Source organism: Microtus pennsylvanicus, chromosome 14, assembly GCF_037038515.1.
Source record: "Microtus pennsylvanicus isolate mMicPen1 chromosome 14, mMicPen1.hap1, whole genome shotgun sequence".
Classification (NCBI taxonomy): domain Eukaryota; kingdom Metazoa; phylum Chordata; class Mammalia; order Rodentia; family Cricetidae; genus Microtus; species Microtus pennsylvanicus.
In genome coordinates this window covers 17,507,912-17,532,280 of record NC_134592.1, presented here as the reverse complement: position 1 = coordinate 17,532,280, position 24,369 = coordinate 17,507,912, and the positions used below count along the sequence as shown (strand labels likewise).

The following is a 24,369-nucleotide window of genomic DNA, read 5'->3' as shown; positions in this document are numbered from 1 at the left end:
TCCTCAGATAATTCTCATACACTCCTTTGGCTCAGAACTCATGGATTAGAAATGGGTTAAGGCACTTGATGACCCCAACAGCTGAGAGCAAAGACACACCCCAATTCAGAGTGATATAAAGTGGGGACTGTCCCCCATAGGAACACCAGATGGTGGCTGAAAGGCCCAAGGGCAGTTCTGACTAAAACATAGACTTGAGGAGGTTCCTCCCTGCTCACCTAAAGAAAACAATGGATGATATCTCTCTATCTACCTGTCGGTCTATCTTTGAGGGCCAACACAAATGGTCCATTTGAAACACTACCTACTCAGTATGCTTCAAAAGCAATTCAAATCATCGATTGAAAAGCGTCATGGAATTCTAAGAATAAATAAATTTGAGAAAAAAGATATCTGGCAACAATTTTCATGCATACAATTGTAGGTTCTTATGCCTTAAAGGACCCTAAAAATTCAAAATGCTTTGTCTGAATATAAGTAAACCAATATAAAGTATTAAAGGCCTGATAAGTTCTTGGTGGGAAGTATGTGTGTATGTAGAGTTACTTATCTAGTTCAAACACATATTCTAGAAAAGCCTTCTGATCAGCTGCCTAGCACCATAAATCATATTTCCACATTCTAAAACCTTGCAGATGTCTAAATGAAGCTCTCTCTGCATTTCCCATGATATGGATATCTTAGTCTTATTCAAATGAACATTCCCAATGACAATTAAGGACAAACATGGGTAATAAAAGACAAACTGCAAATTTCTATAGGGTTGTTATATTAATTGTGATGGAGGATATTTATTAGTACAGTGAACACTAGGTCTTCACGTGATCAAACTCTACAGAGTTTACATGAGATAGACTATCTTTGTACTTCTAAGTTTTATGGTCATATCACTATCTAAACAATTAGTACTTGAGGATCTCATCTCCATGTTCTACCATGTTAATATGAATTAAAAGCACACATCTGATCCCTTCCACATCCAGGAAGCCTCATCCCACCTTTTTTAGGACACAAAGTGTCAAGAGAGAACACATAAAGCAGGAGGCTCAGCGTCGCTGGCCATCAGGGAAACACAAGTGAACACCATGATAGCATTGTGCACTTGCTAAGAGGGCCACAAAAAAAAAGATGACAAGTGCTAGCCAGACTCTGGGAAACGCTGCTGGTGGGAATGTAAAGTGGGGTAGCTACTTTGGGAAACAGAATCTCCTCAAACTGCTCAACAGAGTTCTCATATGGCCCAATAGCTCCACTCGGAAGTACAGCGGAAGAAAGAAGATGCTGGTCCACGCAGAAGCTGTACGCAAATGTTCTCATAGAAGCGTTAGCTGTAACAACCCAAGTACCCATCAACTGAAAGGAGATTGGGTGGATTCATAAAATAGAATGTTACTTGGCAATAGAAAGAAAATACTGAGACAATATGGAAGAATCTTATGCTAAATGAAAGGGGCCAGTCACAAAAGACTACACTGCACAACTATTTATGTGAAATGTTCAAAACAGGCAAATCTAGAGAAACAGAATGTGATTAGTGACTGTCAAGAAGCAGGGCAGGAAAAGAACGGGAACAGACTACCAGTGAGTTCCGGTTTCCCTCAGTGGTTACAAGGTCTTAGACTAAGAACTCAACATGTGGGCACACTAGCTGCACAGAGTGGGTGAGTTACTGCGTGCACACAGCCTCACGTGGGTGTGTGGTGTGAGCACCCACAGGACCGATGCCTCATGTCAGACCACTTACCATTCGCAGGTTCTGGGTCGTTCTCGTCTCCACCGCTCTGAGAAGCTCCCTAAATCTCCCGACTCCTCTCGTCAAGTTCCTGTGTGCACACAGAATTTGACAAGGTTTCCATCTGGCATGCATTAATATTAAGCATTTTATACACAAATTACAATGCATTTTTGTCTATCTAAAAGCTGTTGGCCAGAATTCAAGCAAATTATTTTTTCTGCACATACCTGTCTGTCTTCAAGCAGCTGATCTAACATTAATGGTTTGTGTGTGTGCCTTTTAGACTGAATCAAATTTCCTCAAGGAGACAAAAACCTAAAAATCAGTTCTGAGGCAAAGAAAAAAAAGGTAGGAGATGTCTCACAAGAGTCTATTCTCAGCCTCACTGCAGCCCCCACTATAGTGGTACTGGACTCTGTACTTTCATTGAAAAGGAGATGGTGACACTGGGCAGTTAAGGACATCAGCAAGGCACCGCATGCAATGTGGTGAGGCTTCCTGCTGAAAATTCGTGAACAGGATAAAGAGAAAAGGCGTGAAAAGGGAGGGCTGGTCTCATGTAATCACTATCTGATAAGTCCATCACATGAACCTCTAACCCTGAACTGACAAAAAGAAGCAAAGGGCCAGTTGGGCAGTGGTGGCTCACGCCTTTATCCCCAGCACTCGGGAAGCAGAGATAAGGAGATCTCTGTGAGTTTGAGGCCAGCCTGGTCTAAAAGAATTAGTTCCAGGACAGGCTCCAAAGCTACAGAAAAACCCTGTCTGGGGGTGGGGGAGAAGCAAAGGGCCAAAGGCCTCTCTGAGGGCCACTGTGTACTGCCCAGTGCCTGAGCTTCCTGTGTGAGATCAGAACACGTTCACTCATCATCCTACATGCCCCACAAAGGCATGTTTAGCAACATATTTCACTGAGGACAAATAATTTTTTTTAGAAAATCCTGGCCAATATATCCAAACTCCACTTGTCTTCTTGGAATGCTGGGTCTGGCCTTTGGCTGGGGACACCTCCCGGCCATCTCTTTTACATTGAGCACTGCCACCATCTATGATGTAACTCAGTGATATTTATAACAGGCTCATTAGAACACATCTCATCTTTCCAGAAACCCACAGAATGGGTCAGCAGGTACAATACTGCCAGGGAGCCTCCGCAGGCTGTGACAGACAACTCTTGTTTGGATGGCATTTTAAACCATGCAAAGGTATGAGATAAAAATGTGACTCTGTAAGGTACAGTCACCACGAGGGTGACTGATTCATATCCTATGCCCATGTGACTTCCAGAGCTCTCATTCACAAGAACAGCCCAGAACCTTGAGACAGTGGCTGGCTGGCCCAGGATGTGAAGACTCCCCAGCCCCCTCAGCCACACAGAGGAGACGACAGAAGTTCAGACGTTTTGCAGTAGCATAAAAAGAGAAGCCTGTGTTCAGGATGCGATCAGAGACAAGAACAAAAATTAGGAACTAGGCCTGGGACATGCAATCTACTCTGCCTTCACCCATTTGTATTCATGGGCAACAGCATACATTGCTCTGGGCTGAGGCTCAGAGCTCTGGACTAACATGGGAGGGAGGAAAAGTGACAGCTAACGTGGGACGGGAATGGCTATGGTAGCTAACTCTATTTCTGTATCGCAGACCATGTCCACCCACTGTGGACATAGAGGGCGGTGCTCTGGGCATGTCTGAAGCAGCGTCTCCGGAGACCCTGAGAGACCCTCATAAAGCACTGCTGCCGCTGTAGAAATCAGACCTTGAACAAGCACTAAAAGCTAAACATCATAACTGTGGGGAGGCTACAAATAGGACCTGGTCATTTAGGACGTCTCTGTGTCCTCTTTGCAGAATCAACTATTGATAAAGTTCTACAAGCATGGGATTTTCTAGCCAGAAATGATCACACAATCTAGCTTACAGAGACGTGAAAGGCTTGCTCAAGTGCAAAGCCTGGCAAGAGAGCAAGCTGGGAGCTTTCCATCATGCTGTTACCACCATGGGCAGAAGAGAGGAGAGAACAAACTCGAATCCAAGAGCTCGGATGTGTGTTTTGTGCCGCTGATATGCAAATACCTCACACAGACAAACAGCATATATTCTACGTTCTGGTGATGACAGCTAATGAGATGCTCCTTAGGTACTGGTTCAGACTGGAAAAAAATCCCCTAGGCCAGGTAAAGACGCCTGCACTGATGGTTATGCCTTCAGTTATCTGATACATGCCGCTGGCTAGAGAAACCCAACTCCCCTTTCTGGCCGGCTGTGGTTTCTCCCATGCAGGACCGAGGCCCTCTGCTGGAAGAATGCAAAAATCTCCAGGACAGGAGGAGGCTGAGCCTGTTGAGGGGAAGGCAGCTAGAGATACTGACTCCCTAGGAAGCCTTTCGAACAAGTGCAAGCTGTCTCCAGCTCTTCCCAGCTTGCTCCTGGACCATGTTCAGGATTCAGAATCAAGCTCTCCTCAGCTCAGAAGAATTCTGCTCAGAAACAAAGAATCCAGAGCAGCCGCACCATGGAGCAGGCCTGAGGCCGGGGCCTGTTCAGATGAGGGTGGCATCTGGGCAGGACAGCAGAGGAGGGAATGGCCACAAGCACCCCAAACACCAAGTTCTACAGTTCTATAGTTCTCAGGGAGCGGTCCATGACAAACAAACATCTTAAAGTCACATATTACTCGACCAATCACTTCCAATTTGCCACTGAACAGAAAAAAAAAATGTAAGCTAAGTAAGTATTTAATCAGAGTAACGAGGAAGAAAAAATAAATCAGCCCACAAAAATTACATTCCAAATACCATGAAATCACCCAATATGAAGGAAATGAACAAAATCCATATGATTGCCTTCATATATCCAAACCATTAGTTTGGATATCCATTAAACCCATTAAATATCTGGAACAAACTGTTGCTTAAAATTTCTACTCTAAACAGAAAACTGGAGAGCCAAGGATTTCCCCTGGTTTTGAGGGTTTCCACAGACCCTTAACATGAGGTCATTTATTCCAATTCAACGCCCTTGATTGAGACAGTGCAACGACGTCAGAATTCATTATGGCAAATGTTTTTGCCGGGCGAGCAGCACACACTCTGGCAAATTGTCAGAACTCGGGTCGTCTCCTGCACTCTGCTTCCTGAAGCTTTCTGCACTGGCTGTCTTTCCCTCAGGTTGGAGCAGCTCCAACAGCTCAGTGAAGACCAGGGAGGAGAGGGGCTGCCGTCACAGGGCCAGCTGCGTGGCCAGCCGCCTGGCAGGCGATACTACTTCTGCTCTCAGTGCCACTGCTGTGCCCAGCCCCACAGGTAGAGCTGGCCAGTGTCCCACAGCCTTTGCTTGGTCAAACCCATCACTTTGCACAGTGCGACGCCTCCTCTGCCCTTCACTGTCTTCCACTTCTCTCCTCCCTTTACTCACTGCTTTTTTTCTGCATTCTCTAGAAACTTACCCTCCAGGGCTCCCTGTCAGCCCCACAGGTTGCCAACACAGCTGGGAAGGTGCCAACTCTCCAGCAATTGGTCCTCCCTCTTTTTAGTTTTTAAATTAAAAATTTAAACTAACATATAAATAATGGGTTTCATTATAGCACTTTCATAAATATATGTCATTGTATCTTGTTCTTATTCATCCTCTTCCCTCCTCCAAATCTCTCTACACTCCTCTGGTTGGATCTCTTCCCCTCTCCAAAGAGTGCTCCCTTCTTTTCCCCTTTTATGATTCCCTTTCTACTTTTAGCACACACACACACACACACACACACACACACACACACACACACACACACACACCACGTGCACCTACATGCCCGCAATGCACACTTACATGCTTAAATATGAAAGAAAATGTAGTGCTTATCTAAGTATGGCTTTTTTTGCTTAACATAATGATCTCTAATTCCATCCACGTTCCTCAAGCATCATCTTATTCTCCACAGCAGAATGTCATTCCACTGTGTATGTTTATCATATTTTCATTATACATTCTTCTGCTGAAGGAGATCAAGACTGAGTCCATATCTTGGCTATAGTGACTATCTCAGCAATGAGCATGGACATGAATTATCTGTGGCTCATTGATTACAAGTCCTTTGGGCACATATACGAGTCTGGTATAGCTGGGCCATATGGTAGTTCTGTTTTTAGGTTGTTGAGGACCTCTACACCGATTTCTACCAACAGTCAACAAAGGTTCCTCTTTCTCCACATCCTCACCAGCATTGCTGGCCTCTGTTTTCTTGATGACAGTCACTCTGACCACGGTGAAATGGAATCTAACAGTTTTAATTTGCATTTCCTTGATAGCTAATGATACTAAACTCTTTCTCAAATATTGATCAGTGTTTTGAGACCTGTCTACTCAGTTCAATTGCCCATTTACTAACTAGATGATTCGGGGTTGGGTTAATTTATTTACAGTTCTTTATGCATCCTAGATTTAGTTCCTAATGTTTAATTATCAAGGATGTTCTCCCCATTCTATAGACTTGTATCTACTCTGGTGATTGCTTCCTTTGCTATAAAGAAGCTTTTTAATTTATGTGACCCTACTTGTCAATTCCTTGAAATTATCTTCTATGCCATGCAAGTCTTTTTCAGAATGTTCTTAATTATGCTGATATCTAGAAGTTTCCCTGAAACAGACTTTATGCCTCAGATCTTATATTAAGATCTCCCTTTGAACCTCTATAAATTTTTACAATCCTGAATAGTTATAGCTCTTTAATATTATCTCCTGTCCATGGTCATATGTGCTATCAAACAAGCGGGAGACATATTCTGGAAAGAGCCAGAGCTCCAACATCAGGTCATAGCAGAAAACCAAGGCTGAGAGAGCCTGGAGAACCTGAGAACCTTTCAGATGATGATGACCTAATTCAGTGCCAAAGTCAACATTTCCTTTTATTTATCCTTTCTTTTCTTGGGAGAAGAGTAGAAAAAGAAGGTTCTTTTACTATGTATTTATTTATATTTATTTGTGTGTGTGTGTGTGTGTGTGTGTGTGAGAGAGAGAGAGAGAGAGAGAGAGAGAGAGAGAGAGAGAGAGAGACTGAGAGAGAGTTTTGCCTGCATATATGTAAGTGAACCCCCTACATGCAGTGCCCACAGAGGTCAGAAAATGGCCTCAGGTGCCCTGGAACAGTGAGTTATCACACGGGTCCTCTGCAGGAGCAGCTAGTGACCTCTCCAAACCCACAATGGATTTCTAAATTCTCCACTGATTTCCAAGTTTGACTCGGGGCGGTAATGTACATTCAGCTGTCATGAAAACTCAGTTTGTGGAAGCTCCGGGTGATCAGGAAACAGCCCTTCCAGAGTAAACTCAGTTTCAATGTCTCTCTGGTTGAGAATTTCTAAGCAAAAGTCAATTACAGGATGAGCGAGTAATAGATCTCCTGAGCAAAGCAGTCTGGTCCTCTCCAGTTTCCTTCTTACTGACAGGCGCTGAGGGGCTCAAGCAGTAGGTTGCTTCACCATCACTGAACAGTTTCCTACCAGGTTCCAGCAGGCCCCTGAGGATGCACTAGGGGATGCCATCTCTGCCTTGTGGAGCTCAGGTGGCTTCACACACTACAAGAATAGAAGTGTTTCCATGATACAGATCTCAAACAGCAGATGGCTATGTATCTCCTTAATGACAATGAGCCAAATAACCAAGACCACTTCCCTCGTCTACCTCAGTAACTTTAGACTGGCGGACAGAGGGACGACATACCCTCTTAAACCACTAAGCAAAGCTCTGTGTAGCATGGAGACCAAACAGGCTTTCCTCCTACACCGGGGCACGCACCTGGCATGATTTTAAAGCTAACAAGTTTCAGAGGGCGGTGCAGACAATGGAGATGTCCAAGTCTGGAGGAGGGAAAACTTGCAGGCTGTTTAGGAAATCCCTTCTGTCCTTGTGACTCCACATGGTTCTGTTAGTCTCCAGAGTCCAAGGGACTTTTAGGCATTCTTCAAGACCAAAGCCAAGGCTTCCCATGGAAGTTTCCTGGCTTCCTTTTGAAGAGGCAGGTGTTGCTTCTTGGGGAGCTCCCACGAGAGATGCAAACCTGTGCCTAGACGGCTCTTGCCACATGTTAGTTCACCAAACAAACTGAACACCTTGAAAGCAAACGCTCTTGTTTTATACCCACATGGTCTCAACAGTCTCACAGAGCTGGCAGGACACGGATAGCAAGCTAGGAAGCCCTCAAGAAAGAAAAGAGTGACCAGGGGCCTGAACTCTGAAATCTCTTTCTCTATCCCCTGGATACAAAGGATTTTTGTGACTACTGGGAGAACAAGTAAAGCAGATTCCCACGCACCCCCCACTGTGAATACTGTCACCATCTATAACAGTGGAAACACAAGATGTCCCATGTCTTCCAAAGATCAGTGGCCCTGGGTTCCCAGCTTGAGAATCTCACTTCTCCTTCATGTCTGTAAACTTCAGCACCATCTATTCTGATAACGTCTGACATCAGAAGCAGATAGCCAAATAGAGAATAAAAAAAAAAAACTACATACTTCCTGGTATCAAAGGATACTGACTTCTTCCTTTGAACACACTCTTCACCTCAGATCCAAGGACACGCATTTGTGAAGACAGATGGCTTCTGTAGTCAGGGGCCAGGGATCAAACCCACAACCTTGGCGTCATTAGCAAAGGGCTCTACAGAACAAGCCAGGTGTAGTCTAGATATAGCGACTGAGGGTGTGGCAACCATGTCAAACGGAGATGTGAACAAGCAGGCCAGGCTTCTGGATGTCTCATTGCAAACCTAATGAGAGCTGAAGTAGGCTTAACAACATTTTTTGGATGACTCCACCAACTGAGGCTTCCTCATGATACATGTGAAGAGTAGAACTGGTCAGCTGGCCAGGAGCACGAGGTAACGGGAAAACAACAAACCATGCCCAGAGGGTGGCTTCCAGGAGTTCATATTAAATGGACAGGTCTTAGGACATAAAGAAATCCACTCAACAAGGTATGTAAAACAAAGCCCATAGTGACAAAGAGAGCAAGCAGCTGCAAGAGCCAGAGAGCGCAGCAAGGACAACCTGCTCTTCTCCAAGCTGTCCTTTATAGCACCAGACCCCAAATCTCTGCAGAACATGAAACACAGGAAGATGGGTTCTATTTCAAATCCTCCTGCCTCCCAACCTTTGAGAACAGTCAAAGGACACCTACCTTCACCAAAACCCACCTCCACAGTCAAAGAACACCTATCTTCACCAAAACCCACCTCCACAGGAAGCCACGAAACCAATCATGTCTCTCATGAACAAAATTGCATCTCAACGCTTTACAGTTTTCTTCCAGAACTGTTTATTTGTAGTGTATGACTGTTTTGCCTGAATGTATGAAAGTACATTGTATGCACGCTAGTACCCTCAGAGTTAGAAGGGGGCCCTTGATTTTTGGATGTGGGTGCTTGGAACTAAACCCAGGTACTCTGCAAGAATAGCAAGTGCTCCCCTTTTTCCACATCCTCTCCAGCATAAGCTGTCATCAGTGCTTTTGATCTTAACTATTCTGACAGGTGTAAGATGGAATCTCAGAGTTGATTTGATTTGCATTTCCCTGATGACTAAGGATGCTGAGCATTTCCTTAAGTGTCTTTCAGCCATTTGACATTCCTCTGTTGAGAATTCTCTATTTAGATCTGTGCCCCAATTTTTTTATTGGATTATTTAGTCTTTTGATGTCTAGTTTCTTGAGTTTTTTGTATAATTAGGAGATAAGTCCTATGTCAGATGTGGAGTTGGTGAATCTTTTCACATTTTGTAGGCTGCTGTTTTTATCTTGTTGACTACTCCTCCATTGCTGGTGGGAGTACAATCTTGTACAACCACTTTGGAAATCAGTATAGCAGTTTCTCAGAAAATTGGGAATTAATCCACCTCAAGACCCAGCAATACTACTCTTTGGCATATACCCAAAGGCTGCACACTCATACCACAAGGATATTTGGTCAACTATGTTCATAGCAGTATTATTCATTAATAGCCAGAGCCTGGAAACAGCGGGGATGCTCCTCAACCAAAGAATAGATAAGGAAAACGTGGTTCATTTACACAATGGAGTACTACTCAGCAGCAAAAACAATGATATTTGAAATTTGCAGGCAAATGGAAAGGACTAGAAAAAAATCATCCTGACCCAGAAAAAAAAACTGTAATATGTACTCACTCATAAGTAGACAATAGACATAAAGTACAGGGCAACCAGCCTACAGGGCACAACCCCAGAGAGCCTAGGTGATGAAGAGGCCCTAAGAGAGACATACATGGAGCCACCTAAGAAGGGAAAGATAAGATCTCCTGAGTAAATTAGGAGCATGGAGAGCAGGGGGACGGTGGAAGGGATGGGAAGAGAGTAGAAGAGGAGTGGGGGAAATGTATAGCACATCCTTATACAAATGATTAAAAAAGATTTAATTTAAAAAAGAATAGCAAGTGCTCTTAACCACTGAGCAATCCCTCCATCCCCCAATGATCTTTAATTTAACCCCAGAAGCCCATTAGAATCCAATAAATACGTGGATTCCTTAGTGTAACAACCGTTTAACAAACTAACCATATAAATCAATCACAGGGGAATTTGCCCTTCAAAATGTATTTGTTTAGAATCCTTATGTTTATCTGTACACTTAACCTGAGAGATGAGACAGTGGTGAGGGCGCTGGAGCCAAACGTCATGGCTTTAAATCTCCTGTAAGGGGAACCCCTGTCCCAGTTCTCTTGCCTGTCTTTACAGCTCACCGATTTGCTGAAAAAACAAAGTCAGTTAAGCACACGCAAGAAGTGTTTTGTAAGTGCCAACCACTGCTGAGGCTATTATCCTTTATGCTGGTGAGTTTTATGTTGATGCCAGCTCGAGTCATGTTGGAAGGAGAAACCTTACTGAGAAAATGCCCCCACCAGACTGGCCTATAGACAAGCCTGTAAGCATTTTCTTGATTGGTAATTGATGTAGAAGGGCCCAGGTCACTGGGCAATGAAACCCCTGAGCTGGTGGTTCTGGGTGCTATCAGAAAGGAGTCTGAGCAAGCCATGAGGACATGGCCTCTCCATCAGTTCCTGCCTCCAGGTTTCTGCCTTGAGTCCCTGCCAACTTCCCTGGATGGACTACAAGTTGTAACCAATCTTTTCCTCCCCAAGTTGCTTTTGATCATAGTTTTTAATCACAGGAAAACCCTAAGACCTCCTCCAAACTCTACCATTGGGGAAGAGGAGGATACTAGAATGTATAAATATCAATTTATAACAAATGAAAACCTTTATTTCTTTAGAACCATTAAATTAATTAATTAATTAATTTTGGTTTTTTTTGAGACAGTGTTTCTCTGTAGCTTTGGTTCCTGTCCTGGAACTTGCTCTGTAGACCAGGCTGGCCTTGAACTCACAGAGATCCACCTGCCTCTGCCTCCTGAATGCTGCAATTATAAGTGCATGTCACTACCACCTGGCAGAATCATTTAATTTTGAAGAAAAAATGGCATTCCCTGGTTGAGCCGCTCACTCGCTTTGCTAGCTTTTGAAAACCAACAACACAATGAATAGCTCAGGAGACTGACTCACAGGTTTAACTTATGATGATGAAAGACAACAGCAGGGTCAGTGAGATGGGAAAGTAGGTAAAAAGTCATGGCACACACATGCCTAGATGCAAGCACATGATGGAGGAGGGTCATCTGTCTATTTGTTGCTTTCATTGGTTAATTAAGAAAGAAACTGCTTGGCCTGATAGGTCAGAACATAGGTGGGTGGAGTAGACAGAACAGAATGCTGGGAAGAAGGGAAGTGAGACAGACGCTATAGCTCTCCTCTCCAAGATGGACACAGGTTAAGATCCTTCCCGGTAAGCCACCACCTCTTGGTGCTACACACATTAATAGAAATGGGTTAATTAAGATATGAGAGTTAGCCAATAAGAGGCTAGAACTAACGGGCCGAGCAGTGTTTAAAAGAATACAGTTTGTGTGTTGTTATTTCGGGTGTAAAGCTAGCCATGCAGGAGCTGGGCGGGAACACAGCCCACCGCTCCCACCATCTACAGGCACGCACATAGGTATGTACATATGTGCACACACAGACAAGACAGGTGATGTCATGTGAAGCAAAGAAGAAACTTTCATGTCCCTGTGCTCACTCTCTGGGAAGATGATGGGGACATCTCCTAGGAGACCGGCACTCTGGGGAAGAGGGCAGAGTTTCCCACAAAGGCTATAAGGTGGGGCCCAGACAATCCTAACACTGAACATGAGAGGACTCACAGGTGTTTAGAAGGGGAATCTTTACTGCGATTTCTTAGCACAGACATTTGAAGACCACTCTGAACTAGCGAAGAACAAGCACAAACTAAAAATCTGGCAATGAAATCCCAAGTTTTCTAAGTCTGTAATGAGAAGAGCAGAGGTGAGTCCCAGCCCACTATATGCACTTCTACCAGGATAAGAGCCTGCTCAGACCCATCCAGTCTGGAAGACAGGCTGTGCCTATAGTCTGCGCTGTCAGGTGGGCCCAGTCTCTTACACAGTGTCTCTGGACAGAGGCCAACTTAGTATTCACTGTAAAAGGCAACGATAGTGAAGAAGGCAGACATGTTCCAGCCCTGACTGCTCATCAGTGCTGAGCAGCAGAGTCACAGGCCAGGCACTCTTCATGGCTCGGTGATCTCCCAGGGCCTCCGCTGGGCAAGCAGAAAGGAAAGAAGCCCTTCCGAGACCACACGTACTCGCACTCAGAGTTCAGGGTCCTTCAGTTCCGTGAGTGGAAACCAGGGGCTGCATATCCAAATGAACAGAGCACAATATTGCAGAGCTAAGACAAATGAAAAAAGAAATCTAAGAGAGCATTTGGAAGAACATAACATCTGTGGGCTTTAAAGAATCATGTCCCTAAGGGCCCCAAGGATTTGAACAGAGGGGGTAACACAGGGCCCAGGATAGGAAGTGGTGGAAACCGAAGGGCAGCCTTTAGTCCTAAGCCCAACGCTACCCACAAGCGGCCTACAGGCACCTGATTACTAACCAGCAAAAAGGAAGGACTCTGACATTGAATTGTTGAGTAAAATGCCCAGTGCTCTCTTTGGGGAAAGAAGGAAGCAGAACCATGCGCTTGAGGCAGCAAAGGGCCTGTGGAGCTGACCCAGATACTTGCTGGACTGGGACTGGCTAATAATTTGAAATGAAAGAGGGAGCAAAGGGCAAAGTTGAGAGTGGTCATGAGAAGGGATGGAAGGAAGGGAACATGGGATGTGAGACACCTGGAGACATGGACCCGAAGGAAAGAACCGGATGCCAGACAAACCCACGGAGAAGGAAGGATGGCTCACTAGCTGTCTTGCTTTCCCTCACTTGAGAAAAGGAACAAGTACCTCTGCCTGATGGGGAGGAGAAAGCACCCCAGAGCTCTGACCTGCTTCTTAAAACATCATCCTCGCATCCCCCAACCATTTGCCAACTCCCCCACCTACCAGCTGGCCCTCTATTGCACATATAAACATTTTCTGGCTGAAAGCCAAAAGCAGGCACTATGATGTTTGGTTTAATAATAAACTTGCAAAATCAAAGCTGATTTCCTTTATATGCTGTATCAAATTCTTCTCATGCACAGTTTTACACATGAAGATAGAAAAAAATGTCCATGGCCACCAAGCCAATAAACAGAAGACCAGAAGACTTGGGATTGAACCTAGGCTCAGTATAGTTCTAGTGCTAGAAAGCAGAAAGAAAGCTCTGTCATGCGGACAGACCAGCCGCAAAATGGAGAACACAGCTAATTTCTACAACCCAAAGCCAAGCTCACTCCGGAGGCAGGAGATGAGAAAGAAGAAGGATTCAGGCTAGACCTTAGAGCTAGGAGGATGAGGGAAGTTCGGCTGGATGGTCTCAGCCTCAGGGCCCTGCTCAGAAGGCAGGGTCAGCTGACAAACCCAACGCTGCTCTGACTGGATAGTGGAGATGCAGTCTGTATGCCCACTGCCAGGACAAGCTTCTAGAGAATGTTCTCCACCACGCAGTCAGCCCTGGAGAAGGTGGTCAGGTTTCCCAGCACATGGTAGGAAAGGCCCATGGCATGATCTCACTCGTGCCGCCCTCTCCTCTGAGAGAGCCCACAAGTCTTGCTCCTTGGGGCACAGCTTGGTCTCCAGAGGCTGGGACAGTAGCAGAGCCAGCTGGATGCCTACCCTCTGGCTGCCAGTGAACATATCCCGAGATAATGTCACTACCAAGGAACCGCAGATCACATCACCTGCTATCACTGGGATGACCTTAGCCATCCTTCCACGTGGCTTCCCACCCACCCACCTGCTGAGACAGGCAGCGAGTTCCACGGAGAGAGTCCTGACCAGCAGCTAGGCAAGCTGATGGGACCTTGACGCCTGCTCTTATTCCTGCCCTCTCTGGATTCTGCTCTGTTCTACTTTTAACTGACCCCCCCCCCCCGGTTATTTTCTAAGCTTTCTCCTGTATAAAATACTGCACAAAAGAAAGCCACAGAAAGCAAACTTGTCATTGGGGTTTATTACAGGGCAGGAATCCTTGTAATCACCATGCAAGCATATGACAGGACAGACTATTACCGCTCACCCTATCCTAATAAACAGATCTTTAACAGCCACAGGTGACGGCCAAAGGCGTCTAAGAAAGCAGAGAGCAAGCCAGTGAGCAGTGCTGCTGCATGGCTTCTGCTCCAGCTCCTGCCCTGCCTTCACGTGAGGATGGGCAGTGATGCGGCGTAAACCAAACAAACCCACCCCTCCCAAGCCGCTTGCTTATCACAGCAACAGAAATCCCAGCTAAGACACTGACTTAGTTCCCTGAATGAGAGTTTATGAACTTAAACACATATTCCTGTTGTAACTTCTAGCCCTGCTGAAATTCTAATTACTCCATATTTGTCCAAAGTCCTTGTCACATGATTTAGAGGGCTTCAACAGCTTCTTAGATGTCTGGACTCATGCAAAGATATACAAGACTCAATGGGACAGAATATATCTGTGGAATGGAATAAAAGTTCTCTTTACTGGGATATGATGGTCTAGGAGACAAGGATGCTCAGTGCCAATGGGTCAGTCACCTTGGCCAGCTCTTCCCACCCATACCTCACAAATACCTCTTGACTTCATACTGATGTTTCCAATTGAATCTCTCACACTTATGACCATGATTTTCCTTTGGCCATTTCTATGTTACATCTGTATGCTAAGAATTCTAGTTCTCAAGGATAGAAGGGACAATAAGATTAGGGAATCCACGACTATCCAATTGCTTTACTCTAACTTGCATGACAAAGATGCAGACTAAGAACACCACTACTAACTGTAATTACTGGGAGTCTGTAAGTCACCTCCACTTTCTGTATATGATGTCAGCATTCTCTTTGCATTTTAAATTCATGCACTATGTGCATTCGTACATTGACTGTATTCACTATGAAAGATACAAAGAATAGAAAAGTATAACCCATGCTCAGAGAAATTCATTCTAAATTGGCCAACATGAAGACTTCTACATAGCAGTCATATGGTCAAAGGATGTATAAAAATGACTTTTAAAACACAGCTGATATGGTGCATTTGCTGGTAGGAAACACTAAAGAGACGAAAAAGGGAGACCTGAGTTCAAGTCAGCCTGGGCTACATGAGGCCTTGTCTACAAATAAACAAATGACTAAACACAGGCATTCCCTACAGTAAGAAGAACTGTAGGCAGGCTTAGTAGGAGCTTTCAGATGACAGAATAAAAGTGAACAGAAATTCCTCAATACAGAATGGAGACTGAAGAAAACTGAAGAGCAACATATTATATAAAACCCAAAAGAGAGGCAGGAAAGCACCCAAACAGTTACCCCACCTAGGGGAGAGCAGGAAGGTAAACTGACTTCTTATCAGGCCTTGGGGAGACGTATCCAGGGTGCTGAAAGAAAAACTGCCCACCGTGTCCAGTAAAACTCCCTGAAACTAGCACAGAGGAAAGGGACTCTCAGAAAACAGGAAGTGACAGAATCTGTAAAGTACAGACCTGGCCAACCCGAAATCTTAAGGAAGCCCTTCAGTCTACAAGGAAATGTCAGCAGATGGTAAGATGAATCCCCAGAATAAGCTAATAACAGCAGCTAAATGTCACTGTGTGGGTAAATAGAAAAGATTACATCGCTTCCTTGTCTCTCTCTCTAAAACTTCTACATTAAGAAGATGACACAAAGGGAAGCTAGTATATCGTATTGCTGTGTCTGTGACATAAAGACACTAACAGTGTCACAATGAAGGGAGAGGCTCAGCAGTTAGCCGTGGCAGCTCTTCCAGAGGACCCAGGTTTGATTCCCAGCACCCACATGGTGGCTCACGATCTTCTGTAACTCCAGTCTCAGAGGACACAACACCCTCTTCTGGCCTCCGTGGGCTCTGCCTGCACATGCTGCGTAGACATTTATACCAGCTAATCATCTATAAAATAAATTTTGAAAAAATAATTTTTTTTTTAAATTTTTTTTATTGATAAAAGGAGGATAAAGAAAAGAAAAAAAACAAATTTCCACCTCCTCCCACCAGCCTCCCATTTCCCTCCCCCTCCTCCCACTCTTCTCCCCCTCCTCCCACTCTTCTCCCCCTCCTCCCACCCCTCTCCCCTTCCCCCCACTCCTCTCCCCCTCCCTTTCCAGTCCAAAGAGCTGTCAGGGTTCCCTGCCCTGTGGTACGTCCTAGGTCCTCCCCCCTCCATCCATATCTAGGAAGGTGAACATCCAGACTGGCTAGGCTCCCACCAAGCCAGCACATTGCGTAGGATCAAAACCGCGTGCCATTGTCCTTGGCGTCTCTTCAGCCCTCATTGTTCGCCATGTTCCGAGAGTCCAGTTTTATCCCATGCTTTTTCTGGTAACAGTCCAGCTGGCCTTGGTGAGCCAAAGACGAACATGGGATGTACTCACTCATAATTGGTTTCTAGCCATAAATAGGGTTCACGGAGTCTACAATAGGCGAATCTAAAGAAGCTAAGTAAGAAGGTGAACCCAAGGAAAAACATATAGTTATCCTCTTGGATAAGGGAAGTAGACAAAATTGCCGGGGGGAAAAGTGGGATCTTGGGGGTGGGGTGGGATGGGGGTTAGGGGAGATGGGGAGAGAAAAGGTAGAAGGGAAGGAGGGTGGACTTGGGGAAACAGGAGGATCGGGATAAAGGAAGGTTGGATAGGGGAGCACGGAACCACAATTCTGAGTTAAGGGACCCACTTTAGGGTGGGCAGGAGACTTGACCCTAGAGGGGCTCCCAGGTGCCCAAGCTGAGGTCCCCAGTTAGTTCCCTGGGCAGCTGAGGATAGGGAACCTGAAATGACCCTACCCTAGAGCAATACTGACAAATATATTGCATATCATCCTAGAACTTACATCTGGCGATGGATGGAGATAGAGACAGAGACCCACACTGGAGCACTGGACTGAGCTCCCAAGGTCCCAATGAGGAGCAGAAGGAGTGAGAACATGAGCAAAGATGTCGGGACCACGAGGAGTGCACCCACCCACTGAGACAGTGGAGATGATCCACTGGGAGCTCACCAAGGCCAGCTGGACTGTTACCAGAAAAAATAATTTTTTAAAAGGGAGAAAATGATACTATGTTGGAGTAAATGAAGTCATCACTAATGTGGAATATGCTTGGTGAGATGATTTAGCAGGTAAGGGTACTTGCTGCCAAGCCTGATGACCTGAGTTGTTATCTGGGACCCCACATGATTGACAGAAGAGAACCAACTCTTGTAAGTTGTCCTCTGACCGCACGCATACCAGAGGAATAAAAATGTAACTAATATAAGAGAAATATTGTGATAATAAACATGCACACTATAATCCATAGAGGAGCACATCTGTAGTTCTCCTGCCCAGGTGGCTGAGGCAAGAGGATCACAAGTCATATCGTGGTCAACACAGTAAGACAAAAACAAACAACAACAGAAAACAAAGAACAACCCCCCAGAGACACATAGACAAATAACAAAAGAGTCACAGTAAAGTCGATCATTTCAATAATTATATCAGATACATTATGATTAAATACTTAATTGAAAAACCAAGCTAAGTTTATGGGATTAAAAAAGCAACCCTGACCAGGCCGTGATGGCGCACGCCTTTAATCCCAGCACTCGGGAGGCAGAGGCAAGTGAATCCCTGTGAATTCGAGGCCAGCCTAGTCTATAAGAGCTAGTTCCAGGACAGGCTCCAAAGCTACAATGAGAAACTGTCTCAAAAACAACAACAACAACAACAAGTAATCCCTGTACACTGGGCACTATAGAATATCAAGGGCAGTGTGGGCTGTGCGTACATGTGCTGGTGTGCACACATGTGGAAGCCAGAGGACGCGAGCTCCTCAGAAGCTGACACCACTTAACACTTTTGAGACAGGGCTTTCCATTGTGCCCTAGGCTTGGAGATTCAGCCAGGTTGGCTGTAGAGCACACTCCAGGGACTGTCCTGTTTCCATCTCCCTAGATTACAAGCACAGACCACCAGGCCTGGCCTTTAAATATGGGCACTGGCCTCAAACTCCTTGCAGGTACATTATAAATGAAGCTATCTATCTCCCCAGCTACTTATAAAATATACTTTAAAAATTATTTTTTATTTTTATTATTTTTTTGTGTGTGTGTGTGTATGTGTGCGCGTGCACATGTATGCAAGTAGATGTGGAAGACGGAGGCCAATGTTCAGAGTCTAGTTCAATGGCTCTCTCATTTTTTGATTGGTTAATTAATTAATTTGAAATTATTTTTAATTTATGTGTATGTGTGAGTAAGTTGCTGCACGTGTGCTTGTGCCCGTAGAGGCTAGAAGATGGCATCAGGTTGCCTGAAGTTGGGTTGCAGGCAATTGTGAGTTGCCAGATATGGATGCTGGGAATTGAACCCTGCTGCTCTGGAAGAGCAGCAAGCTCTTTACCACCGAGCCACCTCTCTACTCCTCTACTTTATTTTTAGATAAACTTGAACACAATGACTTGACTCGACAGACTGACTGGCCAGTTAAGTCCCAGGGATCCTCTTGTCTCTACCTTTCCAGGGTCACAGTATCTAACTTTCTAGAAAACATTTTTTTCTTTTGTTTTTTTGAGACAGGTTTCTCTGTAGCTTTAGAGCCTGTCCTGGAACTCACTCTGTAGAACAGGCTGGCCTCGAACTCACAGAGATCCGCCTGCCTCTGCCTCCTGAGTGCTGGGATTAAAGGTGTGCGCCACCACCGCCCAGCAAAACATTTTTTTTTAAGAGAAATGAAAGCCATTCTAAACGGAGAGCCACGGGGTGGAAGCATCTGTTGCTGTAAACTTTAGGTTTTCGTGTGCACATAATGAAGCCCAAATTGATCCAGAGATTCACAGAAAACACTCACAAGATGTCTATCTGATATCCAGGATGTGTAAAGAATTCTTACCTCTCAATAAGAAAACCCAATGGAAAACAGAGCAAAAGTCTCAGTAGATACTTCCCCTCTGAACAGACACTGCACTGCAGAAGACAAAGGGATTGCTAATAACCTCGTGAAAGCTGCTTTAGTAAACACACATTAAAAGGAATGATACGACAATTTTATTACAGTGGCTCTAATTAAAAAAGCTGACAGAATCTAATGTTAAAGAGAATGAAAGAAAGCTGGAACGCTAGTTAATTGCTGGTGTAAATTTAAAATGAAATTGCCACTTTGGAAAGAGTTGATTGATTGCCTAAGAAACCTAAACAAACTTAACCAATTCCTTACCTGTGAATGCACACAAAGGAATGAAACATTCCCCAAGGTTTATACACGAATGCTCATAGTGTCATTTTCTATAGGGGCCCATAAACGACAACAGTCTGACTGTCCATCAGATGGTGAATGGGTCAGTAACACGTAGCTAACGATACATTGGAAGGACAACTTGCATCCGAGGACGGGAAGATGGCTCAGTCAGTAAAGTGCTTGCTTTACAAGTGTGAGCTCAGGTCCCTCCAAGCCATGCAACAAGACGGACACAGTGGCATTCACCTATAATCCAGCAAAGGAAAGATGGGACAAAGAGACAGGACAGCTTGCAGGCCAGGTAGCCTTGCCGCCAATGAGAGACCTCCTGAGGAAAGGCTCCTAAGGAATGATACTCAAAGGTGCCCTCTTGCTTCCATTTGAATGCACACACACATACACATACATATCCATTCATACAAGCGAACACATCAACTTGTACACACAGGCAAGCACAAACGAATACACGGGCGTGCATGCACACACACACACACACACACACAGAAGAATGCCATTCTGATGCATGTTACAATATAGATTAACTTTCATATTGAAAGAAGTGAGAAGCACCAGACTACATACGCTGTAATTATATTTACACAAAATTTCTACTAAAAGAAAAGCCTTAGAGACAGAGTCCCTGCAGTTGCCTGGGGCTAGGAGTAGGACTGGAGATTGTAGTCAGTGAAGTCATTTCAAGATTCAAAGGAACCGGCTACTAGGGCCCGTCAACCAGCCAGCTCAGAGACAGGGAGGATACAAATGCTGCCAAAAGGAGGTAGAAGGAAAAAGATGGAGAAGAAAGGTACAGTGTGTTCATGCCAACTCAGAGAATTACCACCAAAAGAACTGTGCATAACAACTGAAGACACAAACCTAAAATAGAGGGGAAGGTGGAAATACCAAATGTCAATTGAAAACACTAATTCACTAGTCTTCAAATCTTCTCATTAGAAGCAGGGTTTTGCCTGGAGAACAGAGACACAGGCTTCCTTCTTGGTGGACAGAGCTAGAGCTGACACTGTCCTATCAAGAAAAATGCAAGGGGCCTGTAAGACAATCCCTCCTCTTTTTAAATAAAAATTTCTAGTAAAACCTAAGGAAAGTCATAAATTATCTCAGTATGTTGCAGTCATTTTCTGAGGGTTAGCTTGGCCTTTCCTTCTATAGTTTTAAGTGTTGGCTAAAAATATTTCTACAAAACAAGAATGAAGAGGAAAATGGCAATGGAGGGGGAAAAGGAACTATCCCTGGAGAGGAGTGGGGCCTCTGCCCCTCTCCCTGTAAAATGTTAATGTACTTGACACCTGAGCTAGGGAAGGCAGCAGGCTCGTGAGGTTCGTTCTGGGCAAGAGCCGGAGCAGCCATGGCCACTCTGCGTACATCTCTAAATTGCCAGGACTGCTCCCTACACTCTGGAAGGCTCCAAGGGCAATAACTGGCTTCCTTTTGCCCAGACAGGACGTGAACTCCTCTTTCCAGTACACTTGTGTCATTTCAATGGTCTACTCTTGAGACATGCCTACAAAGGCCACTCTGAGTCTCATGTGTCTCTGTATCCAACTTCACCCCATAAGGTTTCAACTACATGCTTAAAGGCTTCAAAAAATCAGGGTCTTGGAAAATGTGGGAGCAAATGCCCTCAGGCACTAGAGCCATGGCAATTCTTTCCCACTGTAGAAGTCTGCACAGTCCAGAAAGAGTAGATGCCATCAGAGCCTGCCTGAGGCATTATAATGCAGTATAATCACAGACATCCTCCAACCTCAGAGGTAGGGGAGAGAGCAAAAGATACCAGAATAGATCCCATCTTGCTGGAGTCAAGGAAACTCCGCTACTTTGGCAGCTTGCAGGGAAATGTCCCCTATAGACTCAGGTATTTGAACACTTGGTCCCCAGTGGCACTATCTGGGAAGTTACAGAACCTTTAGGAGGCAGAGCAATGCCTGAGGGAATGTCACTAGAGGTGGGCTTTGAGGATTTATAGCCTTGTCTGACTTCCTGCCTGCACTCTCTGCTTCCTGTGTGTGGTTGAGATGTGTGTTCTTGCTACCATGGCTTCCTCAGGATTCTGGACTCTAGCCCTCTGGAACAGAAAGCCGAAATCAACTCTTCCTTAAGCTACTTCTTGTCATGGGCTTTATCACTGCAGCAGAAAGGTAACTGATACAGATACTTAACCCATTCCATCCTCCTTCAACAAAGTGAACTGCTTAGGGGACCACCCAGCGGCCTCAGCACACCTGGCTGTCCACAGGTAAGAGGTGAGAGCAGAAGCCCAGGCTCCAGGAAGCCGGTCCAGGCCACCTTTTCTTTCTCTGCTCCTCTCAGCACAGCACTCAGCGTCTCTGCTGACAAAGACACACTGAAAGAACTACTTCTAAGGAAGATATACAATAATGAGATAGGAAGCCACAAGCCATAGCTAACCTAGTCTAAAGCCAGGCACTGTTGAAGGAGCAGATCTGTCACCAAATAAAACAGTGAAAAGTTCCTGCCCAAGTAGTATTCCTTAATAAATGGAGGTAGACACAAGCAAGTAAACAAACAAACCAAAAAACAAAACAAAGAACAACCTGGACAAAGAACTAACAAACTCCTTCTGCTGCTTGGGTCAACTTTCAATTGTCTTCCCCTGGACACCTAATAAAGGAAAGATACCATTCATGTTACCAGACAACATTGCATACTGTAGTAATGATCCCTGATTAGTAACTTACATCTGGACCAGGAGGACTTGCAGAAACCTGGTGGATACAGTGGCTTTGGGTACCATTTACACTCAGTAGGCGCTATGAAGGCTCTGAAATCCCAGGCCAGGAGGAAGCACACTTCTTCAGTGTCAGCCTCACTCACACCCCTGAGCCTGACAGAAGAGGGACAGAAAGCAGCCCTGGACAGCCGAGGCCTAGTGAAAGAACATTCGCAGGGAAATACATCCTGACGCTGGTCTCTGGACTCTTGTGCAGGCATCTGGACTGATGGGTCCTCTTCTAGTTTTCTTTGGGTTGCTGTGATAAAACACTCTGACCAAAAGCAACTTGGGTTGAAAACAATTTATTTGGCTTACACTTCCAGGTCACAACTAATCACTGAGGAAAGTCAGGGTAGGAACTGGAGCAGGAACTCAAGACTCTGTGAAGGAACGCTCCTTGCTGGCTGACACCCAGGCTCATGCTCAGCTAGCTTCCTTATATGGTCCAGACCTTCCTGTCTAGGGATGGTGGCTCCAGAGCTCCCCACATCTGTCAGGACATGGTATAGGTCCACATGGCCCAGGCCATCTCTCAGTTGAGACTCCCTCAGATGACTCAGGTGGCGTCACACTCACAGCTGAAGCTAACTAGGACAGGACAAGTGAGCTCTGCACCATTCTGATAGGTCAGTGTCTGTCAGAGCCGCTGGGAGGCACTGTTCATCCTGATAGGTCAGTGTCTGTCAGAGCCCCTAGGAGGCACTGTTCATCCTGATAGGTCAGTGTCTGTCAGAGCCCCTAGGAGGCACTGTTCATCCTGATAGGTCAATGTCTATCAGAGCCCCTAGGAGGCACTGTTCATCCTGATAGGTCAATGTCTATCAGAGCCCCTAGGAGGCGCTGTTCATCCTGATAGGTCAGTGTCTGTCAGAGCCGCTGGGAGGCGCTGTTCAGAGCGAATTTGTTGCCGATTAGATAAATGCTGGCGAGGGGAAGAAAGCAGACAAAGCAGGCTGGCCTGGTTGGACATGCCCCCGAGGACTTGTCACTCATGCCTTTGCCCTACCTCATTAGCGACTAGTCACTGGCCCATTTCGGGCCTCTCATTTGCTCAGAAAAGGAAAACAAACTCCCCCAGACCATCAAATCTAGGGCAAGTCCATCTGAACATGGCTCAGTACTGTGGCTATTTTAAGGCATGATGATGGAATTCCTCTCTGAAAGCAAGGGGCATAGCTAGCTGCTTACCACCTTATCCCAGAGCTCAGGGCAGGAGCTGGTCAGCACTAGGCTAGCAGGTGACTGCCACAACAACCTGAAATTCAGTGGCGGTGAGTGACACTCCCACCTACGCCATGTGCTCCTGGCATCGTTTCCTCACATCCCCAGCACAGTCTGCACTATCACTGGTACATGAGGGCTCTCCAGGGCAATCGACCTCCAGTTCCATTAAGAGTTATTAGTAAGTGGTCCCCAAACATCAAGTTACCTCTGATTTTAAGGCACTACATTATATGATTTTCTTCTAAAGGAAAATCTACAAGAAAAGAAAGAAAAAATAGTATTGTTTCTTTCCCCCCTTTCTTAAAAGGCTTAGTCCATTTGTAATAATTTATTTTCCTGGTGGAACGAAAATTCCACAGGGACCATTTGCTATCTGGACCCTAGTTCTTAACATATAATGATCTGACAGGTTAACAGCTAAGTGAATGAACAAGCAGACGAGGCACACACACACACACACACACACACACACACACACACACACACACACCAGGGCCCTACTGGAACTGAAAACACCTACACAAACCCTACAGCAGTTGCCTTTCAGGAACTTCTAGTTCTGTTTAATGGCAGGCAGGAGGCAGTGTATACCTGGGAAGGGCCTCTAGGAGGTTCAATTAAACCACCAGTTAGTTCAACACCTCCCTACTTCGGAAGCCTATGGCGACCCACCCCATCCTTCTGCAGTCGCGGACAGACCAGCACAACTCCTCAGCACTGAGAAAGCTTCTGGAGGAACAAGATTCTGCCACACCTGCAGTTAAGTCTAAGTGTTTGTGAAGAATTGAGAGTAAGTACCTATGACCTTATTTCATCACAGAGAACATAGTGATTCATCACAGTGGATTTTGAGTTTCATAATCAAGATTGATAAGGGCTCTTTTGTTTCCATAATCAAG

The 24,369-nt window shown here is 45.2% G+C and overlaps 1 protein-coding gene across 12 annotated transcripts in view; it reads right to left on the bottom strand.

Moving 5' to 3' along the window:
• Window positions 1–24,369, bottom strand: part of Ttc7b (tetratricopeptide repeat domain 7B) — a 224,393-nt gene that overhangs the window by 127,240 nt on the left and 72,784 nt on the right. For all 12 annotated transcript variants that reach the window (XM_075947231.1, XM_075947235.1, XM_075947233.1 and 9 more), the window contains one exon: window positions 1,745–1,823. In XM_075947231.1, the coding sequence (XP_075803346.1) occupies window positions 1,745–1,823 (79 nt within the window). The remainder of the gene's footprint in view (window positions 1–1,744; window positions 1,824–24,369) is intronic.